At 42.9% G+C, this 22,338-nt stretch overlaps 2 protein-coding genes and 1 long non-coding RNA gene across 4 annotated transcripts; 1 reads left to right on the forward strand and 2 right to left on the reverse strand.

Moving 5' to 3' along the window:
* Window positions 1-10,074: 10,074 nt before the first annotated feature.
* LOC134216833 (UDP-galactose transporter senju-like) lies at window positions 10,075-12,200 on the reverse strand. The gene is made up of 3 exons (XM_062695625.1): window positions 11,643-12,200; window positions 11,400-11,517; window positions 10,075-11,337 (listed from the first exon to the last, which is right to left on the reverse strand). The coding sequence occupies exons 1-3, from the start codon at window positions 11,734-11,736 to the stop codon at window positions 10,404-10,406; spliced, it is 1,146 nt and encodes a 381-aa protein (XP_062551609.1). The 5' UTR covers window positions 11,737-12,200; the 3' UTR covers window positions 10,075-10,403.
* A 2,596-nt stretch (window positions 12,201-14,796) lies between these two features.
* LOC134209913 (uncharacterized) lies at window positions 14,797-16,242 on the forward strand. Its single transcript, XM_062685933.1, has one exon. The coding sequence runs from the start codon at window positions 14,797-14,799 to the stop codon at window positions 16,240-16,242; it is 1,446 nt and encodes a 481-aa protein (XP_062541917.1).
* A 751-nt stretch (window positions 16,243-16,993) lies between these two features.
* On the reverse strand, window positions 16,994-19,012 carry LOC134216834 (uncharacterized). Of its 2 annotated transcripts, XR_009980843.1 has the most exons (4): window positions 18,745-19,012; window positions 18,357-18,664; window positions 17,747-18,236; window positions 16,994-17,517 (listed from the first exon to the last, which is right to left on the reverse strand). It is a non-coding gene; the product is annotated as an uncharacterized LOC134216834 (long non-coding RNA). The 2 variants fall into 2 exon arrangements; XR_009980844.1 differs by having other exon boundaries at window positions 18,357-19,012.
* Between the last annotated feature and the right edge of the window lie 3,326 nt (window positions 19,013-22,338).

The raw sequence follows: 22,338 nt of genomic DNA on the forward strand, positions 1-22,338 counted from the left end.
AAGCCGCCTCGCAGCTTAGTGTTCATTAAGCACTTCCACAGTTATTAACTGCGAGGTTTCTAAGCCAGGTTACCATTTTTGCATTCGTATATCATGAGGCTAGCACGATGATACTTTTATGCGCAGGGAAGTCGAGACAATTTCCAATCCGAAAATTGCCTAGACCGGCACCGGGAATCGAACCCAGCCACCCTCAGCATGGTCTTGCTTTGTAGCCGCGCGTCTTACCGCACGGCTAAGAGGGCCCCAGATCTGTTCTATACAAAGTTATATTGGAATCTCTTGAACTATTAGATTGATTGTCTTTAATACTTTATTAAAGAGACTTGCAGCCTCAGACTGGCTCATCTTTGAAGACTGTTCTAAAATTAGAATCCATTTCAAAAATTAGAATCCAGAAATTATTGTGGATTCTAATTCCTTCGATTCCGCATGTGACAAAACTGGGATTGATTCATATATTGAACGGGTCTAAGAGCTTTTTAGTTCTCTCTTTAATAAAACAAACAGAAAAATTAACTAATTTCTTTTTTAGATCCGCTGTTATGATATTTTAGTATCATTCCTCCAACTGGGAAACTGAAAATCTTTTTTTTAAATGAATGATGTGTTTTCTAAAGTTTTCATAAGGAAATTTTCAAATTAATTCCTAAAAAAAATCCTGAAGCATTTTCCGGTAGTATTTCCAATATAAGCATAAGAACTACAACGCTATTGACGCTATAGCCGTTGAAATTATTTGGCCAAGCTTAACTTGGCCGTTTGTTGCCCAAGTGTGTTTGTTATAGCTTCGGTACTTTGGCTGCACTTTTACATGACGATATGAAACAGACAGATTGGTCAATTTTGATGGAGTTTGCTTTATCGTATATTATAATACACTGTTAATCAACTGTAATTTTTGAAAAGAGATACTTACTTGATACTTGATGGGCTACAGCTCTTCGATGAACCTACGCCGAATGGAGTATCCTTCTCCACTGGACTCGATCCTGGGCCAATCGCTTCCAGTCGCCCTGAACATTGAGCGCCCTCAGTTCCTCTTCAGCTGCAAAAAGCCATCGTGTACGCGGCCTCTTCCGGGTTCTCTACTAAATATTATCTTCGCTTGACGTTCTTCCGGCATACGAACAACGTGACCAGCCCACCGTAGTCTGCCGTGTTGTATAAGCTTAATAATATCCAGCCCTTTATACACCTGGTACAATTCGTGATTCATGCGACGCCGCCAGATACCGTTCTCCTGTTTACCGCCGAGTATTGTCCGCAGCACCTTACGCTCAAACACTCCGATAGCTCTCCGATCAGCCTCCTTTAACGTCCATGTCTCATGGCCGTATAAAGCCACCGGAAGAATCAGAGTAGTATACACCGCGAGTTTTGTTTTCGTTTGAAGACTACGGGACTTAAGCTGGTTACGAAGTCCGTAATAAGCCCTATTTGCAGCTGCAATACGCCTTTTCACCTCGCGGGTAACATCATTATCGCACGTCACTAATGTTCCAAGATACACAAATTCTTCAACCACTTCAAATTTTTCACCATCCAGCACCATTTCGCTACCACCACCACTAATGAACCCACGTTGATTGCCAGCGACTATGTACTTCGTTTTGCTGGTATTGATCGTGAGTCCAATCCTCACTGTCTCCCTCTTAAAAGGCACAAAGGCCTCTTCCACGGCACGGCGATCAATTCCGATAATATCGATATCGTCCGCATCCCAGGAGCATATGCGATTTTGTAATAATGGTACCGCTTCTTTGCACACCAGCTCTTCTAATCGCTCCCTCGAGCGCTATATTGAACAGTAGATTCGAGAGTGCATCACCCTGCTTTAATCCATCTAAGGTTACAAATGACGTCGATATTTCATCCGCAACCCTTACGCTTGATTTCGATCCGTCCAAAGTTATACGAATCAGCCGTATCAGTTTAGCCGGAAAACCATGTTCAAGCATAATTTGCCATAATTCATTCCGTTTCACTGAATCGTACGCCGCCTTGAAATCAATAAACAGATGATGTGTCTGCAAGTTGTACTCCCGGAATTTATCAAGGATTTGTCTCAGGGTAAACATTTGATCCGTCGTTGATCGGCCCTCACGAAAACCTGCTTGGTATTCGCCGACGAAGGACTCTTCAAGCGGTCTCAATCTGTTGAACAGAATACGGGACATAATTTTGTACGCCGAATTAAGGAAGGTTATTCCTCGGTAATTGGCGCACTCCAGTCTGTGTCTTTTCTTAAAGAGAGGGCAAATGAGGCCGTCCAACCAGCTAGCAGGCATTTCCTCGTCTTCCCATATTTTCGACATAATATGGTGCAGAACTTCATAAAGCTGCAAAAGAGAAAAAACAGTTTAAATCCAACAAAATGGCGCCTATTGTCAATGTTTTTCGAATTTCGAGTAAATTTCCGCATTAATTCCTAAAGAAAATCGTGAAGCAGTTTCCCAACAGATTTTTGCCTTTCTCGTATACTAAGTATACGTAAAGGCTATATGATCGCTCCAAAAACAAACTTTTTATAGAAGGCTCGGAGACCCATAGTGTTATATACCGATCGACTCAGTTCGACGAATTGAGGTGATGTCTGTGTGTGTTTTTTTTTTCTTCCTAAGCAATGGAAGGGGAATCTGCTCAACAGACATCCTGGATTGTCCAGGAAGTGCGGGGTTAGGGGCCACCTCCAACAGCAAACGAGGGAGGCATCCCCGACCCGCTAAACCGTTTCCATTGCCTTCGGTACAACCAGAAAGTAATGCTTCAAAGGCCAGTGCATAACGCATGCTCGAGGTTAGCTGCGTGTCCTTGCAGCATCGAACATCGTTACTCGCTTTTTTAGAAGAACACCGTGGTATCGTGCCAGCGCATTGCCGGCTTTCCAGGTGGCCTTACCACGCCCTATGTCCTCGGAAGGTGGGAAGAGTCGACTTCGCGCCTGCTTCCCTCTGCACGACTATCACGTATCAAGAATGATGATGCCGCGTGCACCCCAAATTGACCTCTCTGCGATAGGGCCTATTCGCCAGCACACAGAGGGACTTGCCGACGCGGTGCCTACGCCTGCCCCAGCCTTGACGAGGACCCCTTTCCGTCCTCGGGCTCGGAACCCGCCCGGTTGACCGACGCCGCGAAAGCGACGATACCGAACCCGACTCCGAACCCTTGGACCACCTCTTATTTGCGCCTGAACTAGTCATCCCTCAAGTCCACGCGCCACCTACTGTGTAGCTCCGAGACGATTTGGACGATAGCCGATAAAACGGCGTTCCAGCCAACTTCATCTTTACACATCCATTGTGGCAAGCATGTGGTCACGCATTGTGCGAAAACGCGGGCACACAAACAACACATGTTCCGCCGTTTCCTCTAAACCTGCGCACACCGGACACTCGGGCGAAGCCGAGTGTCCGAACCGGTGTAGGTTCTGTCTGAAGCAACCATAGCGTGTAAGGACCTGGGTCAGGTGGAAAGTGATTTCCCCATGGCGCCTCTTGACCCACGTACCTCATTTTCATTTATTTAGTTAACATCTAAACAGATAACACTGAATCAACAATTTGACGCCACAATGCACGGTTCGAGGCCGCATCTCTCCATCCTCGGATACGCCCCACGCTCGCCAAGTCGTTCTGAACCTGGTCTGCCCATCTCGCTCGCTGCGCTCCACGCCGTCTCGTACCTGCCGGATCGGAAGCGAACACCATCTTTGCAGGGTTGCTGTCCGGCATTCTTGCAACATGTCCTGCCCATCGTACCCTTCCGGCTTTAGCTACCTTCTGGATACTGGGTTCGCCGTAGAGTTGGGCGAGCTCATGGTTCATTCTTCGCCGCCACACACCGTCTTCTTGCACACCGCCAAAGATGGTCCTAAGCACCCGTCTCTCGAATACCTGAGTGCTTGCAAGTCCTCCTCGAGCATTGTCCATGTTTCATGTCCATAGAGGACAACCGGTCTTATAAGCGTCTTGTACATGACACATTTGGTGCGGTGGCGAATCTTTTTCGACCGCAGTTTCTTCTGGAGCCCGTAGTAGGCCCGACTTCCACAGATGATGCGCCTTCGTTTTTCACGACTAACGTTGTTGTCAGCCGTTAGCAAGGATCCGAGGTAGACGAATTCCTCGACCACCTCGAAGGTCCCCGTCTATCGTAAAACTGCTTCCCATGCGGGCCCTGTCGCACTCGGTTCCGCCCACAAGCATGTACTTTGTCTTTGACGCATTCACCACCAGTCCAACTTTTGTTGCTTCACGTTTCAGGCGGGTGTACAGTTCTGCCACCTTTGCAAATGTTCGGCCGACAATGTCCATGTCATCCGCGAAGCAAATAAATTGACTGGATCTGTTGAAAATCGTACCCCGGCTGTTACACCCGGCTCTCCGCATGACACCTTCTAGCGCAATGTTGAACAACAGGCACGAAAGTCCATCACCTTGTCTTAGTCCCCGGCGCGATTCGAACGAACTGGAGTGTTCGCCCGAAATCTTCACACAGTTTTGCACACCATCCACCGTTGCTTTGATCAGTCTGGTAAGCTTCCCAGGGAAGCTGTTCTCATCCATAATTTTCCATAGCTCTACGCGGTCTATACTGTCGTATGCTGCCTTGAAATCAATGAACAGATGGTGCGTTGGGACCTGGTATTCACGGCATTTTTGAAGGATTTGCCGTACAGTAAAGATCTGGTCCGTTGTCGAGCGGCCTTCAACGAAGCCGGCTTGGTAACTTCCCACGAACTCGTTCACTAATGGTGACAGACGACGGAAGTTGATCTGGGATATCACTTTGTAGGCGGCATTAAGGATGGTGATCGCTCGAAAGTTCTCACACTCCAGTTTGTCACCTTTCTTGTAGATGGGGCATATAACCCCTTCCTTCCACTCCTCCGGTAGCTGTTCAGTTTCCCAGATTCTGACTATCAGTTTGTGCAGGCAAGTGGCTAGCTTTTCCGGGCCCATCTTGATGAGCTTAGCTCCGATACCATCCTTACCAGCAGTTTTATTGGTCTTTAGCTGTTGAATGGCATCCTTAATTGGTTGGTTCCATCGTCCGCTGAACTGACGTAGTCATCTCCTCCACTGCCTTCACTTACACTGCCTGTACTTTCAGCGCATTTCAAATATTCCTCGTAATGCGTAATTCCTTTCGATCACCACACGTTCGTCCGTCAAGATGCTCCCATCCTTATCCCGGCACATTTCGGCTCGCGGCACGAAGCCTTTGCGGGATGCGTTGAGCTTCTGATAGAACTTGCGTGTATCTTGAGAACGGCACAGCTGTTCCATCTCATCGCACTCCGCTTCTTCCAGGCGGCGTTTCTTCTCCTGAAAAAGGCGGGTCTGCTGTCTCCGCTTCCGTCTATAACGTTCCACGTTCTGCCGGGTACCTTGCTGCAGCGCGACCGCCCGCGCTGCGTCCAGAATCTGTCTGCACTCTTCGTCGAACCAATCGTTCCGTCGACTTCGACCCACACAGATAGAAAAATCCACTGAAATTTACGCTAAAGATGATGCACATAAATGGAACACCATTATTAGCTTAATTCCACGCGTGATTTGGCCTAAATGTATACAATATTTGGCGTGAATCGTCAATATTGCTTGCAAGTTGTAAGCAAACTTGTAAGGAAGAGGTCCATTTCCGCGTAGAATAGTGTAAACTTCCGCATCTCAAGTTTTACACGTTGTTTACTTTTCATTATTTATTTCTGTGCATATACCCGACGTTGTTCTCCGCTGCGTCGTTAATGGCTGCTTTAACTGTATTCCAGCAGTCCTCAAGAGGGGCCCCATCGAGCTCACCCTCTTCCGGCAACGCTGCCTCGGGATGCTGCGCGTATGCTTTGGCGACATCAGATTGCTTCAGTCGCTCTAGGTCATACCGCGGCGGTCGTCGGTACCGAACATTGTTGATGACGGATAGTTTTGGGCGCAGTTTAACCATCACCAGATAGTGGTCAGAGTCGATGTTAACGCCACGATATGTCCTGACGTCGATAATGTCGGAGAAGTGCCGTCCATCAATCAGAACGTGGTCGATTTGTGATTCTGTCTGCAGTGGTGATCTCCAGGTGTACCGATACGGGAGGCTGTGTTGGAAGTAGGTGCTACGAATGGCCATATTCTTGGAGGCGGCGAAATCAATTAGTCGTAGGCCGTTTTCGTTCGTCAGCCGGTGAGCGCTGAACTTTCCAATAGTCGGTCTAAACTCCTCCTCTTGGCCAACCTGAGCGTTCAAATCTCCTATGATGATTTTGACGTCGTGTCTTGGGCAGCTGTCGTACTCACGTTCCAGCTGCGCGTAGAATGCGTCCTTATCATCATCAGTGCTTCCGGAGTGTGGGCTATGGACGTTGATTATGCTGAAGTTGAAGAACCGGCCTTTGATCCTCAACCTGCACATTCTTTCATTGATCGGCCACCACCCGATCACGCGCCTTTGCATATCGCCCATCACTATGAAAGCTGTTCCCAGCTCGTGTGACCCACGTACCTATCTCCGGTATCAACCTATGTGTCCATCTACCCTTAGTGAAACTGTCCCACGCACGCTGCCATTTGACCATTGAGGCCAACCTGACAGTCCTACGGATGCCTCTCGTGCCGCGCATTTCGAAGCACTCTATGTCTTCACCGATAACGATGTCAATAGGCATCATACCGGTGATGACGTAAAGTGCATCGTGCGACACGGTACGGTACGCGCTCGCAACTCTTAGGCACATGAGCCTATACGTACTTTCTAACTTCGTTCTGTAGCAGTTAATACGCAGGTCCGTGCCCAAGCTGGCCCCCATACCTCAGTATGAACAGAGCAACGCTAGCCAGAAGCTTGCGCTTGCTGGCATAAACTGCAGAGCTATTGGACATCATCCGGGACAATGCCACTATAGCTGTGGAGGCTTGCAGGCGTAATTGACGTGGCTACCAAAGGTGAGCTTATCGTCGATCATTACCCCCAAGAGTTTGATGGAGCGTTCAGAGGTGACCGTGTAGTTGCCTGCCCTTATCACCGCTTGTTGCTCCGACAGTCTTGTGGTGAGCCAGTTCTAACTTCCTGGAGCTCATCCACTCCTCCACAATTGCGATCGAGTGGGCTGCAGTCAACTCCACCTCTTCGATCGATTCGCCGTAGACCTCCAGCGTAATATCGTCAGCGAAGCCGACGATTACCACGCCCACCGGGAACTTTAACCTCAAGACACCGTCGTACATGACGTTTCATAACACCGGACCCAGTATGGAACCTTGTGGAACCCCTGAGGTTATGTCAACGCACTTCCGACCCGCCTCCGTGTCGTATACCAGTACTCGATTCTGGAAGTAGCTTCCAAGAATCTTGTACAGGTACTCGGGAATTCCAAGACGCAGGAGCGCATCTGCAATAGCTGCCCAACTGGCACTATTGAAAGCATTCCTCACGTCGAGAGTCACTACTGCACAATAGCGAACTCCCCTCCTCTTACGCTGGATAGCTATCTCCGCGGAATTGGTAACCGACAAGATAGCGTCTACGGTCGACTTACCCTTTCGGAAGCCAAACTGCAGTTGCATATGGTTACTCGATAGACCAAACTTACTTTTTTGAAAAACAAAAAAAACTATGCGAAATGCACTTTTCGAGGATCCATTTGCAAGCCAGTAACGCAATTCGGATAGGCGTCCCGCGTTTCGCAGGATGTTTGCTGGTCACACTACCCAAACACCATGAGACTAGTGCGCTACGAGTGGCGAACGATCGTTCTGGTAGGCCGATAGAGCAGCTTTTCAGCGAGTTCATCAGAGTTCGCTGTTAAAACCCCACCACATTCTAAGCAAGTTCCACAACTCCCAATGACTGAAAGAAGGGTTATTGAGCCTCTAGGGCATAATCTTTCTTCTTCTTCTTCTTCTTTCTGTTTGGGTGGTGCTTTCCTTTGTGCACACACCCACCTACCTGGACTGGCATCGCAGGCCATATGTCCACCTATTTCTATTTATACTCCTGTGGAGTTTACAATTATATGCTCTCATCTTTATCGACTTTTTCTGTTTTTGTGTCAGGAGACTTACAATTATTACTTGTTCATATTAATGTCCTTAGACTTTCGTATTCGTTTATAGTCATATATAGACTTTGTCCCTTTTTATAACTAAAGGGTGTGGAGGGGGTGGGGATCGAACCCATGACCATCTGATTTATAGTCAGACGTGTAGACAACTACTCTACAGACCCCCCCTGGCATAATCTTTCGTCCTTGTTTTTCTTCAGATTATACTTATATGCCAATGTCATAAATATAAATTAACATTAGCCGCCTTTGATAAAAAATCCGAAAAATATTAATTGGAGGCGCTTTGAATTTTCCAGGATTCTCAATGTTTCTTGCAATGCGTAATATCAAAGTAGCTTTTTTGCTGCATGTATGTTTTTCTTAGGCGACTATCGTTGCGACGAAAAATCAGCAGAAGAGTAGATTTTTGTATGCGCGGTACAATACAAAGTGTCATCTTTATAAACTGAACAGTCCTTATATCAAAACAAACTAGATATTGGTCCCGCGAACGGGACCACCCTTAAGAGCCCCGCACATAGCATACGTTTGCGTTGCGTTTGACACATTTTCCATGGGAAAACTGTCAAACGCAACGCAAACGTATCCTATGTGCGGGGCTCTTTAGAATTATCTTATACTTTTGCATCAATTATATTTTCGAACGAGTTTCTAAAGAAATTTTCAAAGGATCAACTAGAGGAAGAAATTCCTTAAAACATTTCCGAGGAAATTGCTAAAAGAATTTCTAAAGGAACTCGTAACGGAAGCACCCCAAATGATTTTCTGAAGAAGTTTTGAAGGAATTCCTGAAGAAGTTTTGAAGGAATTCCCGAAGAAATTTCTGGAAAGTTTATTTAAAGAAATTACCGAATTAAAATGCATAGGAATTTCCAAAGATTTTTTTAAAAAGAATTCTTGAATGAATTTCCGAAGATATTTCAAAATAATACCTGAAGAAATCTCCAGAGTATTTTATGAAGATATTATAAAGATTTTTATGAAGATGTGGCAGATGCCGACTTTCAAACGATGAGGAACCCACAGACGAACCAACGAAGAGCCCTGCTTACGTCTTCTGGGGACAATTCGAGTTCCCGTCCTAGGAAGAAAATTCGTAGAAAATTAAGTTTTTGATTTCAATTTTTTTAAATTCTTTATTAAGGTGTTTTTTTTATTCTAGATTAAGTTCAACACCGACAATAGAACAATAGAATATTGTAATAACATTTCAAAAGACTTGCGGCTCCGTGGAGTTTTTAATTGAACACATGAGCCTTAAAAATAAACGATTGAAAATAGAACTTCGATAGTACCTAATGAAACTTGTGAGCAATGTTAAGTTTTGTGAAATTCGAAAATTTCATTTTTATCTCACCTTGTTCGAGTATACTCACCTTCTACTTCTAGAATGTGAGCGCAAATGTGATTCTCCGTCAGGCTAAACTGTGCCATCAATCTGAGCCATATTTGCTTAAATCTATTGATTTAAAAACATGGATGCTTTTGGCGACCACCATTGCAACAGAATAGGCAACGATGGTGTGGAAAAAAAGCACGATTTCAAAGGCATTGTGGAACAGGTATCTGTAAGGCACAACTTCCGACTTCATCGTTAGAATTGGTCGCTTGATAGAGAGCTTCACGTAATAAAAAACGGATCAATTTTTTTCTTCTTTCTTTCGTAAGTGGTATTCATCCGAGATGCAGATTACGACCTCAATAATTGATTTCATCCTTTTAAAATCTACTCAACAAAAAAAAACCCTCCATCTTTAGTATACAAATTCAAAGGTGAACTCAAAACTTTGTCTATTGGAAGATCCATTAATTACGTTACGCAAAAATTGAGTATTTTCAATCCCCCTCCCCCTACGTCACACTTTTTGTATGAAACATCTGAAAATTTTGTCAGGATCGTCACACTTCAACCACCCCCCCCCTCCCTCTAAGCGTTTACGTAATTTGTGGACGCTCCCTGTGTTAAAACTATGATGGCCAGTGATAATATTTAACAAAATTTATTTAGAATGTTAGATGTTTATCGAATCTCGCAAACATGAAATTTAATCAAATATTTCATCATGTTAAGATATACATACAACATACATAAATAATGTTCACCTGTGCTCAGGTGTTCTATAAATTGCTAAAACGTTTACGATGACGGATTCGTCACCGTTGAGATGTGCTGCGCACTCACTCTTCCTATCACTTAAATCTAAACAAGGAAAACAAACTGATGAAATGGTTCAAGAACGGTTGCACCTCCCGTGGAGGCACCGATGGTATTAGTGCTTAAAAAGTGGATTTTTGTTTAGGTGACTAAGCCCCGCTCAATACACTTAATACTAAATTGGGTCTAAACTTCTTCCATCTGAAGTTCGATATCGTCGTCATCATCTCGACTCATCAAGGCTTTGCGGCTTTCGTCCTTGTCCCGGATACTGCCCGATCCTGACTTGCTGGCAAGATTAACCACCGGATTCAGAGAGTACAGATATATCGCGTAAGACACAACGAATATCGCCAGAGCGGTATTCAAGTAGATTGGAATTGAGAACAGAAGGTAGCTCAGCAGGGCAGTGAACATCAACTCCAGGGCACTGGCGAACGTTTTTAGGATCGAGTTCATATACTTCAGGAAAAAACTGGTGATAATGCCGATGGCTGCATTGTTGATCATTATAACGAGCACTTCTAAACGGAACACCTCTAATAGGTGATCTTTGGTGACGACTGCGGCCAATTCACCCCGGAACATCAGTATCAGCAGATTGCATACAATCGAGTCCAGATACATGAACACGTTCTGGACGTAGATATTGATGTCAGATCCCTTCCCCTTAAGTAGGTACTCATTGTAGACTCCAGCCAGACAGGAGCAAACCGTTTGCACCAAGATGAGAATGGCACTGAAGCTGAGATCAAATCCGGATATGTTCTTTCCTCGGAACGTACCTCCGGCATCCGCGTCAACCGGAAGTTTATCACCTTGGTCATTAGCAGTTGTTGACAAGGAAAAGTTCCATTGTTTCAACATGCATCCAACGGTTAGCAGACACAGGGAAAACCATTGCTTCCTACTCAAAGATTTCTTGAAGATCACCTGAAACAAGACCCCGGTTATAACAACCCGGAGTTGCAGTAGAAGATAATAGGTCGTCGGATCAAACGTGGAGAGATTCACGAAGGCAAGATTGTTGTACAAACAGTATAAAAATGCAGGTACGAAGTACAACAATAAAACATCGCTGCCTTCAACCACTTTTAAAACCAGCGTTTTGATTGTATGCCTGAAAAAAAATCAAAATGTTTTGTTTAAATGATTTACTTTTTAATGAAAATGTATACTCACTCTCGACAGTAAAGCACGGTGGAAATAATTAACTTCAATACTTCGGTCAGTAGCACGACCAGCACCGTATTATAGCTGTAGCTGTTATCAGCCCTCTGGGAAGCAGTCACAAGAATTCCTAAAAGTGAAGAAGCATATTAGTTTTAGTAGGTATAGGATGATGCAGCCACCCGCACGAACTAGAGTGTTATGCCTTATCAATTACGTATTTAATTTTGATATCAACTTGCATGAGTTACTTACCCTGACCGACAAACAGCGACATGTAAGTGACGAATATAAAAATACTCTTCTTGCTGGGGAACAGTTCGCCCCAGTTGATCCGTGAGTTTGTCATCTTTTTCGTTTGTTTTACAAAGGTTTCTCCTTTAAACTAATCTTTAAATACTTGAAAGCAGGATCGTGACCGACCTGCATGCACGTTTCAATAGAATTGATGGTAGTCCTCGGTTCAATACAAACATGGGTGGACACTTTGAATTGGATGCTCTCATTCTTGGAACTGCAACATGTTTACCGAAGTTCCGCAGAGCACGAACCACCCGCCCTATGACCTAATCTAGAGAAAACTGCACTTCCCGCAATGATATGCTGATAATTGCTGCCAAAATATTTACGAATCAATTTCTCAGTTTTATAAATTTTACTTAAAAGCACATTTTGCATCAATATCGTTTCAACTAGAGTATGATAGCAACTAATTTGATTTTTTTTTTTCGAAAATCTTTCACATTAGAGCCCTACTTTTGACTTGATGTAAATTCAGCCAGCGTATCACGATCGCGACTCATGAAACAAAACAAATAAACGTCGCTCGCTGCACAGGCAGTGCACGAACCTCTGATAGGAGCAAAGTTCGATAAAAAAAAACATCGCATACACAAGGCACTATATACACTAATAAAAATCCACTCAGAAATGAAAGAATAATTCATGGAAAAACTTATTTTTATAATCATAAATTTATATACAAAATCATATTTATTCCCAAAAAATAATAAAATTTATACCGCCGATGGATATATTTAAGTATTTTATATAATAAATTGATTTAAGTGTCTGTTTAGAACTTTTTGGAATGGCATATTATTGGCATAAAGGTATAACTGTTGGAATATCAGGTAGTGTGCGGCGCTTCGCTGTAGATCGAAGATGGATAAGAAGCGGCGCCGGTTAGTTGCAGTTGCTCTTTGGTATAGATTAAGGAAGTTTGTTATGGATGTATTGTATATACCTATTGTTGAATAAAGAGAACTGCAGCTACTGGCAGAAGTATCAGTCAGTAGCCTGCCGTGGTGTACACACTTAACTCATTTCACCGTATTCGGTAAATTTTACCGAAATCTCAACAGCAGAACTGTTCGGTAATTTATTTTACAGATTTTTTGTAACTTTTTCCATTGCTCAACTGTCAAAATCACCGAAAATCAGTTAAATTATTTACCGAACAGTTCTGCTGTTGAGATTTCGGTAAAATTTTACCGAATTCGGCGATTTATTTCAAGTGTGTAGAGAGGGAACTTTAGTTGTTATTCTTTGTGAGGGGGTTCCCTTCTCCGGTCAACAGGTTATGGGCCCAGGAACGATTCCCGTTCTCCAACTTAGTGGGATGTTATGGCCGTCGACGTTATCACAGTGGGATCATGGATCGGCCGCATAAGTCGCGTGGCGCAGTGGGATCATGGATCAGCCACGACAATCTTGGGTAGCGTCGGGCGGAATTCATCAGGAGATTGAAACGTTCGGTAGGATGCTGGCTGGTCAGTCCAGGAGGAGCTCTGGATCGGAACATTCAGGAGCTGGTCGGCAGAGCATCGAGAGGCGCTGTACAAGCTTCGGAGTCGGGCCACTTGTGCAGGCGCATGTGCTGGAGAGGTTGTCGTACAAACATCGGAGTGGAGGCCATTTGTACGGGCAACGAATTTGGACCAGGAGGAATTGTTCCAGCGAGGAGGAGCTCTGGACGGGAGGCTCGAGGTTAGGAGGAGCCAGGAGAGTTGCGAGGCGTGCACACTAAGGAGGAGTGTTGGAATATCAGGTAGTGTGCGGCGCTTCGCTGTAGATCGAAGATGGATAAGAAGCGGCGCCGGTTAGTTGTAGTTGCTCTTTGGTATAGATTAAGGAAGTTTGTTATGGATTATTGTATATACCTATTGTTGAATAAAGAGAACTGCAGCTACTGGCAGAAGTATCAGTCAGTAGCCTGCCGTGGTGTAGAGAGGGAACTCTAGTTGTTATTCTTTGTGAGGGGGTTCCCTTCTCCGGTCAACAATAACTACAGACTAACATTTTCCGGAGTTGTAAGGTACACGTAAAAAAATAACCTTAAATGTTATGGCAAAACCATTCGAAAATACTTATATATGTCATTAAGCGCCTGCTTTGGCAAAAAAGTATTTGTTGGGAGCTAAACCCCCTAAACCTAAACACACACATGTATCTTTTGAAACAAATAATATATTACCTTGTCGATTAACAGTAATCGGACGCGTTTTTCATTTCGCAAAGAAAAATTCGTTAAATACAGTCCGCTCGGTTTATTGAAGGAACATTGGTCCTTCGAACCGGATATAGTGAGAAGTAGTGGAAAAACGTCGACGCGAGTGTTTTTTCCGCGAAAAATCGTTGAAATTGAGCACTCACCAGATCCGCTGGTCGAGTGCAGCGACGCGCTGCGAAAATTGCAAATGGCCGTCGCTCGGAAACAAGTGCAAAAGTGATCGTGTTGTGATGCCAACACCGAAAGCAATCAGTGAACAGAAATCCTTGCAAAAAGCGAAGCAAGAACCTTGTTTATGCCCTGCCCCTTTCTGAAGAGCGACGTGCCGAACAGGATGCAAAGTTCGTCGACTTCGAGACCATCTACAACAATTTGGCGATTCGACTGAGCATGCTGATGGAAAAGGCTGTGAAGCACAGTCAAGCGAAAGATGCCGCCTCGAATAAAACCACCGTAACAACAGCGAACATTACGATGCCAGTTGGTTCAGGGTTGCCCTATCTGCCTCCACTTCAAGCACCGTTGCCGACCTTCGACGGGTCGTATGAGCGATGGTTTTCGTTTAAATCCATGTTTACGACCATCATGGATCGATACAAACACGAGGAGCCGGCGATAAAATTCTACCATCTCCGTAACTCACTGGTTGGACCGGTAGCAGGAATCATCGATCAGGACATTGTAAATAACAATGATTACAATGCTGCCTGACGATTCTTGACGAACAGATTCGAAGACCGGAGGCTTATCATCGACAAGCACATCGAGTGTTTGTTCAATTTGCCACGAATCTCCAAAGATAGCTCAACAAATCTCCGAAAATTGCTTGACGTCTGCAATAAAAATGTAGAAGCTCTTAAAAACCTGAACCTCAAACTGGAAGGCCTTGGCGAGCAAATGGTGGTCAATATTATTTCATCGCGCATGGACAAAGCTACGAGAGTTGCATGGGAGACGCGGCAGAAACCAGGAACTCTTCCGAGCTATTTGGATACGATGGCGTTTCTGAAAGAACAGTGTAAAATTATTGAAAAAATTGAAACGAACATTAAAGTGGAAAATGTGAAACCGAAAGCGGTGTCCAAGGGGCACACGCTAGTGAATACAAGTGAACTGAAAGGTGAACTCAAATGTGCTGTTTGTAAAAGTGCCCATGAACTATGGAAATGCGAGGGCTTCAAGAAACTGAGTGTAAGTGACAAATATAGCACACTAAAGAAATCCGGTTGCTACTTCAATTGCTGGCAGAAAGGCCACCGGACAAATGGATGTACTTCGTCGCATAGTTGCCGTGAATGTGGCAAACGCCACCATACGTCGCTGCACGCCGCTGACGCAACCAGTTGCAAATTGGACGACTCGAAAAATGCTGCCAGGAATACCGCTGAAAATGAAGATTCTCGATTCTCTCATAGAGACTCCGAGGCTGGCGTCCAAGAAGTTAATGTTCCTCAATCCGGCACTGCCACAACATTAAGCGTCAGTGTTGAAGGTGATACAAAGCACACATTGTTATCAACCGCGGTGGTCCAAGTCCGTGGCTCGAACTCTGTTGTGTATCCCTGCCGGGTGCTACTGGACTCTGCATCTACAGTGCATATCGTCACGGAACGTTTTGCCAATCTGTTCGCCCAGAAGAAGGAACCTGTTGACTACACCGTGAGCGAACTCAATGGGACAAACACAAGGCTTCGTCGTATGGTACGCATGACACTCGAGTCCTGCATGGGCGACTTCATGGCTGAATTGGAATTTCTCGTGGCACCGAAGATTACAAGTGACATTCCAGAAAGATCCTTCGATACATCATCGTGGTCCATTCCGGCGAACATAGAGTTAGCTGATCCGTACTTCCATCGAAGAGGACGCATTGATATGCTCGTTGGTGCGGAGATTTTTTGGCACATAGTTAAGGATGGCCAGTTCAAACTTGGATCGAATTTACCAGTGTTGACCAAAACAGAGTTTGGTTGGATCGCTGGTGGCGTAATTTCATCTGACGCACCAGTAATAGCGCGGTCGTTTTGTCAAACCGCTAATGAAGACCTGACCGAAATTCTACGAAGCTTCTACAAGCTGGAAGCTTGTGACGAGATCCAGCACACGGCTAAGGTGGTCGATGAACGATGTTTGGAACACTTCCGTGAGACCCACATACGAGATCAGGACGGAAGATACTTCGTGCGACATCCGTTAAACGATACGAAGAAACAACTTGGTGATTCTCTAAAAATGACAACGAAAAGATTCTTCTCGTTAGAGCGACGACTTGACAGGGAACCTGAAATCAAGCAGCAGTATGCTAGTTTTATGCGAGAATATGAAGACCTCGGTCACATGTAGGCTATCACGGTTGAGGAGAATGACGAGCCGAGTTCCGCTTACTACATACCACACCATTGTGTAGTTAAGCCTACTAGTACATCGACTAAATTGAGGGTTATCTTTGACGGCTCTGCAGCTACTTCATCCGGAGTAGCGATCAACGATGCTCTTATGACGGGACCGAACATTCAGAACGATTTGTTTTCGATTCTGTTGAATTATCGCAGCTATAGGTATGTGTTTACAGTGGATGTCATCAAAATGTTCCGACAGGTTGGTGTTCTACCCCCGGACACTGCATATCAACGGATAGTGTGGCGCTATAATCGTAACGAGCCTCTAAAGTTTTATGAACTCGTGACAGTAACCTATGGACTGGCATCCTCTCCATTCCAAGCCACTATGGCACTGCGACAGGCAGCTGAAGACCACCAAAACGAATTCCCTCGAGCAGCCAAGGAAGAGCAGGAAGAGCACATATACACTGCTAAAAAAATCCATATCCGGTTTATGTGTGAGCTATATAGATTTTTGCAATTAGTTCATAACAATAAATTTTATGTGTGAGCCTCATAAATAATGTATAAGTCTCGGAACATAAAACGAATTATTTATTGCGATATACCTTATTAGAATCATTTATGAACTTTGAAAGAATTTGTTTATACATATTATCAGCTTTTCTCAATGAAACATATGATTATGGAAGCATTAAAATAAAATCACTTGAATATTTTTTTAAAATATTTTTTGAATTTATTCCTATAAACATTATAAATCAGTATATGGTACACACTATGAATTTGGGTTTACCGGTAATAATTGAAATTCACAAATGTTTGGAGCTGACATCATTTTCAAGCACTAGGCATAAACATAATTGGCGGAGTTGAAAAAAATCAGTCGCAAAACGTCCAACATTAAACATGTGTCGTTATAGCAGCATCGAAAGATATCAATTCGACACATGATAACACATCCTCATTGCAGTTGATCACTCTGCTGATGACCTCGCTGATGACAGGCTTGCAGTGATAATTTTTTATCGGTACAAAATGGTATTATCGCCGTAGGTTTAATTTTCGTATCGACCTCGGTTGCCTCATTTATGTTGGTTTTGGTAGCAATGGAACTTGCACATCAGTGTTTGTATCGATTTCCTCAGGAAGAACTGCATCGTGAATTAGGATGTTCAAGTTCTTCGGGTCGAGCTTCGGGTAAATAGCCAACGCCTACGACAGCGCTGCTCTGCCAGTTTGCACAGCACCTGATTGCAGAAGATGAGTCCTATGCCTAGTGTGGACAATTAGAAAATCGCAATTATTTTATGCCGTATGAACTATGCTGCCGTAAATCGCATATTTGTCCCATCTTTGCTGGGTTTCTTATTCATATGGGACAAATATGCGATTCACGGAAGTATAGGTAGTAGAATCTATCTATAGTGTGATCTGAGTTACAAGCTTTTTATTATAAAAAAACATCTCAGTAAATAACATCAACATGATTAAAAAAATCTTACCTTCATTGCACGAAAAAAGAACTTGACCGTTATTTCATTCTCGTTGTGGGCAGAAGAGTAATATCCGTCATCGCACCCTGCCATCGGTGGTGTGGTTTTGAGCACGATAAAAGTACGTCCTTCTGCAGGTGATCTTGGATTTTGTGATGCATCAACGTGTTCATAATCTGCATCCAACTACGGTGCGATTCAACGTTACTGAGATGCTCGATCGTTTTCACAGTCGTATATTTATGTCTGTGACCAGACACTTCGTTCACCCAGTTCCCACAGCAGCAGCGTCATTAGTCCACCGGCACTTTGCTTTTCATTGCCAGCACCTGCTGAGCGAGCTGCTGAGTCTTCTTCTGGGAACTTTTAAAATTTTCCTAGGCGGAGCAATTATTGGTATGACGCACATATCAGGATGTTAATATTGGAGCGGTCGTGCTCTATGTGCGTTTCGTGCCCTGCTAGACAGGAGCTGCAGCTGCAGGAGCATCGTCGTTGCCTTAAAAATAAACCGTATGCTGTCAAATGTAGTTGAAAATTGGTCGTGAATATACAGAAAATGTGTATATATAAAATACTGCTTACAAATTATTGTCGTATAAACAGACAATCTACTTACCGTCGTATCACTTTCCAGACAATATTTTCCGTCAACGCATCTTCTTTTCTCATTAGTCATCAATGCTCGATAAAGGAATCTTCATGATCGCTAGCAGCGATAATGTGATGCTGTTACTGGCTGGTCTGTGACTGTGTCGGATTCTGGTGCTCCTGTGGATAAACCGTCGCAAAGGAAAACTGCTGCCCAATGGGAATACCGGCAATTGCCGTTTCCCAAATACGAACAGATGAACCGATAAGACTCGCCGTCATCCACTCTCGCCCGCTTGACTTTTGGAGCAGTAGACGTATGTTTCTAAGCTGTATCTGTAATGGACGATGATGTATGAAGATGTAAATCACAATTAATAAGGATTATTATTATCATGGGCATAAATATTACTCACGTGTCTGGATATTTCTCGGATGAAAAGAGGGGATCAGCAAAATTCCTTTTTGACAATTGTAGCCATTTTGGTTTTTTCTCACTTTGTCGTGCTTTCTCGCTTGATTCGTATGCGTATCAGTTATATATTCAATAATTATTCATTTTATGTGTGAGACGTTATGGATTTTAACCATTAGTCTAGACACATATTTTTGAAACGGATTAAAAATAAGAATAATTATTTACGCTTATTAAGGGTATGTGTGTGATTTTGAAATCCATAAAGCTCAAATAAACTTTATGGTTGATTCGTTTCGGTCATTTTATGTGTCGTAACATATATTAAAAATTATTGGATTTTTTGTAGTGTATGGACGATGTGATTGGAGGTGCTCATACCATCCAAGAAGCATGTTCTCTGCAGCAAGAAGTAAGTGGATTACTGACGAAAGGCTGTTTCGGTGCTCACAAATGGTGTGCCAACCGGCCTGAAATATTGCAATGTGTTAAGAATGAGCTCCACGGTACCGACTTCAACGTAGGTGACACCAACTCAGCCATTACCAAGACGCTGGGTGTGGTATGGAATCCTGTCGATGATTGGTTTTCATTTGCCGTTGTCCCTGGCAACCCGGAAGCTACAACGAAAAGAAAAATCCTTAGTGAAGTTGCAAAGATTTATGATTTGCTCGGTTTGGTTGGCCCTGTAATAACTGCGGCAAAATTGATTCTCCGAGAAGTAAGTGTTCTTGCGGTGGAATGGGACGACCCAGTACCACAGGAAATCGTTCACAAGTGGCGCTGTTTTCGTGATGAATTGGTTTTCCTGAATGAACTGCGTGTGCCAAGATGGATATCGTCAAGTGGTGCGCTATCCGTCCAACTGCATGGATTTTCCGACGCCTCAGACGTGGCATATGGGGCGTGCCTTTACACTCGTGTCGTCCATGATGATGGTTCTGTGGTGCTTCGGTTGATTTGCAGTAAATCTAGAATCTTGCCCAAGAAATGTGGAAAGCACAACCCGCATAAATGAAAACCATTCGTAGATTGGTGGATATTATTCATATGAAATAAGTGATATTGTTACAACTCGTGCCATTGTCCATTTATACTTTGACTTTATATATTTTTAGAACGCATATTATACCCGAATATAAACAATCGATACTACAGTCGGTTAACATACAACATGATGGTTCAGTACAATTTTTTGTTTTCTAAATTAGAACGAAATAAAGAAGTAAACCTCACTACAACATAACATCATTATTTCTGGTATGGTACTGCGTGATACAGTATGTTATATCACCTACAGCAAACAAAAAATTCTCGCGATGCCACACATACATCACCGAATTATATCATCGGAAGATTAAACTACGATATGCATTAAACTTTGGCAATAAGTATGTGTCATATGCGTAAAATCACTTCCGAACAGTAGCCAAGACAGCAGTTAGAAAAAAATCCCGGCCTGCTTGCTCAATCCGATTTAAGTTTTCTATATCCAGTTCTGTTTCTTATGTTCCAGAAGAAAAAAACAGTAAGTAAATATAGTGAGTATAACAAATCTTAACTGAATATAAAAGAACGAATTTATTATTTTTAGATCCTCCACGGACGAAGTTTTATTTTATCAAATTGACCACAAAAGTGACCGTATTTCCATTCGATCTCCGATAACGAGGTATGTATATTTTTTCTTCATTATTTTTTGTCTTCATTGAAAAGTCTATCAGCCCGCAGCTGACTCGTTTCTATTTTGTTTTTAATAAAATGAATCTTTACAGCTGAGTTAACACCATATTTTTGTTGAAGGAACATTACATTCCCAAGAGCATATACCGCAGTCGGCACTGAAAATCCACAATATTGCTGTTTGGCACGGATTGATGATTAATAATGTCAACCTATTCCATCCGAAACAATTTGAATCAATAAAAATATGTTATGAAATCATGTTTAGATTTGTGTTATTATATTCATTTCATTTCTTCATCACTATTGCAAAAATATGAAAAATAACATCACAGGATATGGTACGAACCTGGGTATGGCTTTTTTCCTATATGGTCATATTGTATCATTATTATATTCCTAATTGTATTCATCTGAGAATGAGGATTGTATCAGCACCACAACATATGCTGTATGTCGAAAAATATGTACTGGAAAATAGCCATTTTGGAATGGTAATTATACTTAACCGCCTATTACCCAAATAGTACATTTGTCGAACACAATATATCATGTTGTTGAAACCATTTATGGTGATGCATGCATATTGTTCCTACATATAACAACCAAAATAGTAATGACAACGTTATCTATCATCAAGAACAATATGAGCTACGATCAAGATATAGTTCAGGATTATGCGGGTTGCCCTTCATACATGGAGATACTGGTGGAAATACATTTCAGTTCGATAATATTTCTTGAAAATTGGTCCAATCGTCCTTTTTTTATTTATTTGTGAGAATTCCCAAAAGTATCTAAATTTTTCTATCAAATCTCCATTCGATCATAGTACAGAATCAAAATACTTTTTAAACCTAAAAATAAATTGAGGAATAGTCTGATTCCCCGAATAACGGCGCACCCAACTAATGAATGTAGCTTCGCTCATTATCCTTAATGAGAGCTTCAAATATTCTTCGAAAATCGCTTTTCATATTTTTTTTAATTTTTTTTTTCGTAGAAACTTTGTTCAGAAAAAAATGTTCGATTGTCGCCACACAAATGCTTGATTTCGCAAATTAAATTTTAAAACTCTCCTTGAATTCAACCATGTATTAGCGTGCAAATGAGGAAACATGGAAACGTCAAGATATATTATCTTGCTGCAGTCTGAACACCTCGTAATAATTGGATACCCTCTCACTTAACAAAGTCATAAATAGCCCAATCTGAATAGGCTATAAGATACACGTGGACAACATTCCGGCGGTAATTTTCCAGCCTTAACTTCTCCTGGCGAAAACTTGCAATAAGTTGAGGTACATCGAGCCTTTGGGATCGTTCAAAAATTACGTCCGTCGTTTTTCGGTATTTTCAACCCCCCTCCCCCCCTCTTGTCACAATCTGTCACAAATCACTGACCCCCTCCCCCCTGTACGTACAACTGTAAAATATATAATGGTTCGTCCTCTTCGTATACAACTTTTACAAGAAATTTGGTGGGAATTAACTCGATTAACAGCAAATTAAAATATTTTTTTAGCTAATTAAATTGTTTCTAAAATGTAATAAGGTATATTTTTTGTTGGACGTAACACAAGACAAGACCCCCCCCTCTCCCCCTGTCACAAACTGTCACAAATTCTAGAACCCCCTCCCCCCCTCAAACCTTGGACGTAATTTTTGAACGATCCCTTTTGTGTTTGTATGGCTTTTTTATGTTTAAAAAAAAGCCCGTCGATTCTTCCGAAGCATTGTTATCATGAATTAAACGAAATTTAAAAAAACATCCCAAGTAACGATGGAGCTATATATGCTTGCAAATAATACAGCCATTAAAGTTTACTTAAAGTGGAAAAAGGCCCTTTTACGACCGAAATAATGCTTTATTACTTTGACATGTTGAAATAAAACATATGTAATGCATCGC

The sequence above is a fragment of the Armigeres subalbatus genome, chromosome 2 (genome assembly GCF_024139115.2).
Source record: "Armigeres subalbatus isolate Guangzhou_Male chromosome 2, GZ_Asu_2, whole genome shotgun sequence".
Classification (NCBI taxonomy): domain Eukaryota; kingdom Metazoa; phylum Arthropoda; class Insecta; order Diptera; family Culicidae; genus Armigeres; species Armigeres subalbatus.

Bases quoted from the DNA above. Each gene is read 5' to 3' on its own strand.
- LOC134216833 (XM_062695625.1), bottom strand. From the start codon at position 11,736: ATGACAAACTCACGGATCAACTGGGGCGAACTGTTCCCCAGCAAGAAG. The intron at 11,518-11,642 runs GTAAGTAACTCA...CTTCACTTTTAG, and splicing joins GTCGCTGTTTGTCGGTCAGG to GAATTCTTGTGACTGCTTCC. The intron at 11,338-11,399 runs GTGAGTATACAT...ATTTTTTTTCAG, and splicing joins ACCGTGCTTTACTGTCGAGA to GCATACAATCAAAACGCTGG.
- LOC134209913 (XM_062685933.1), top strand. From the start codon at position 14,797: ATGGTGGTCAATATTATTTCATCGCGCATGGACAAAGCTACGAGAGTT.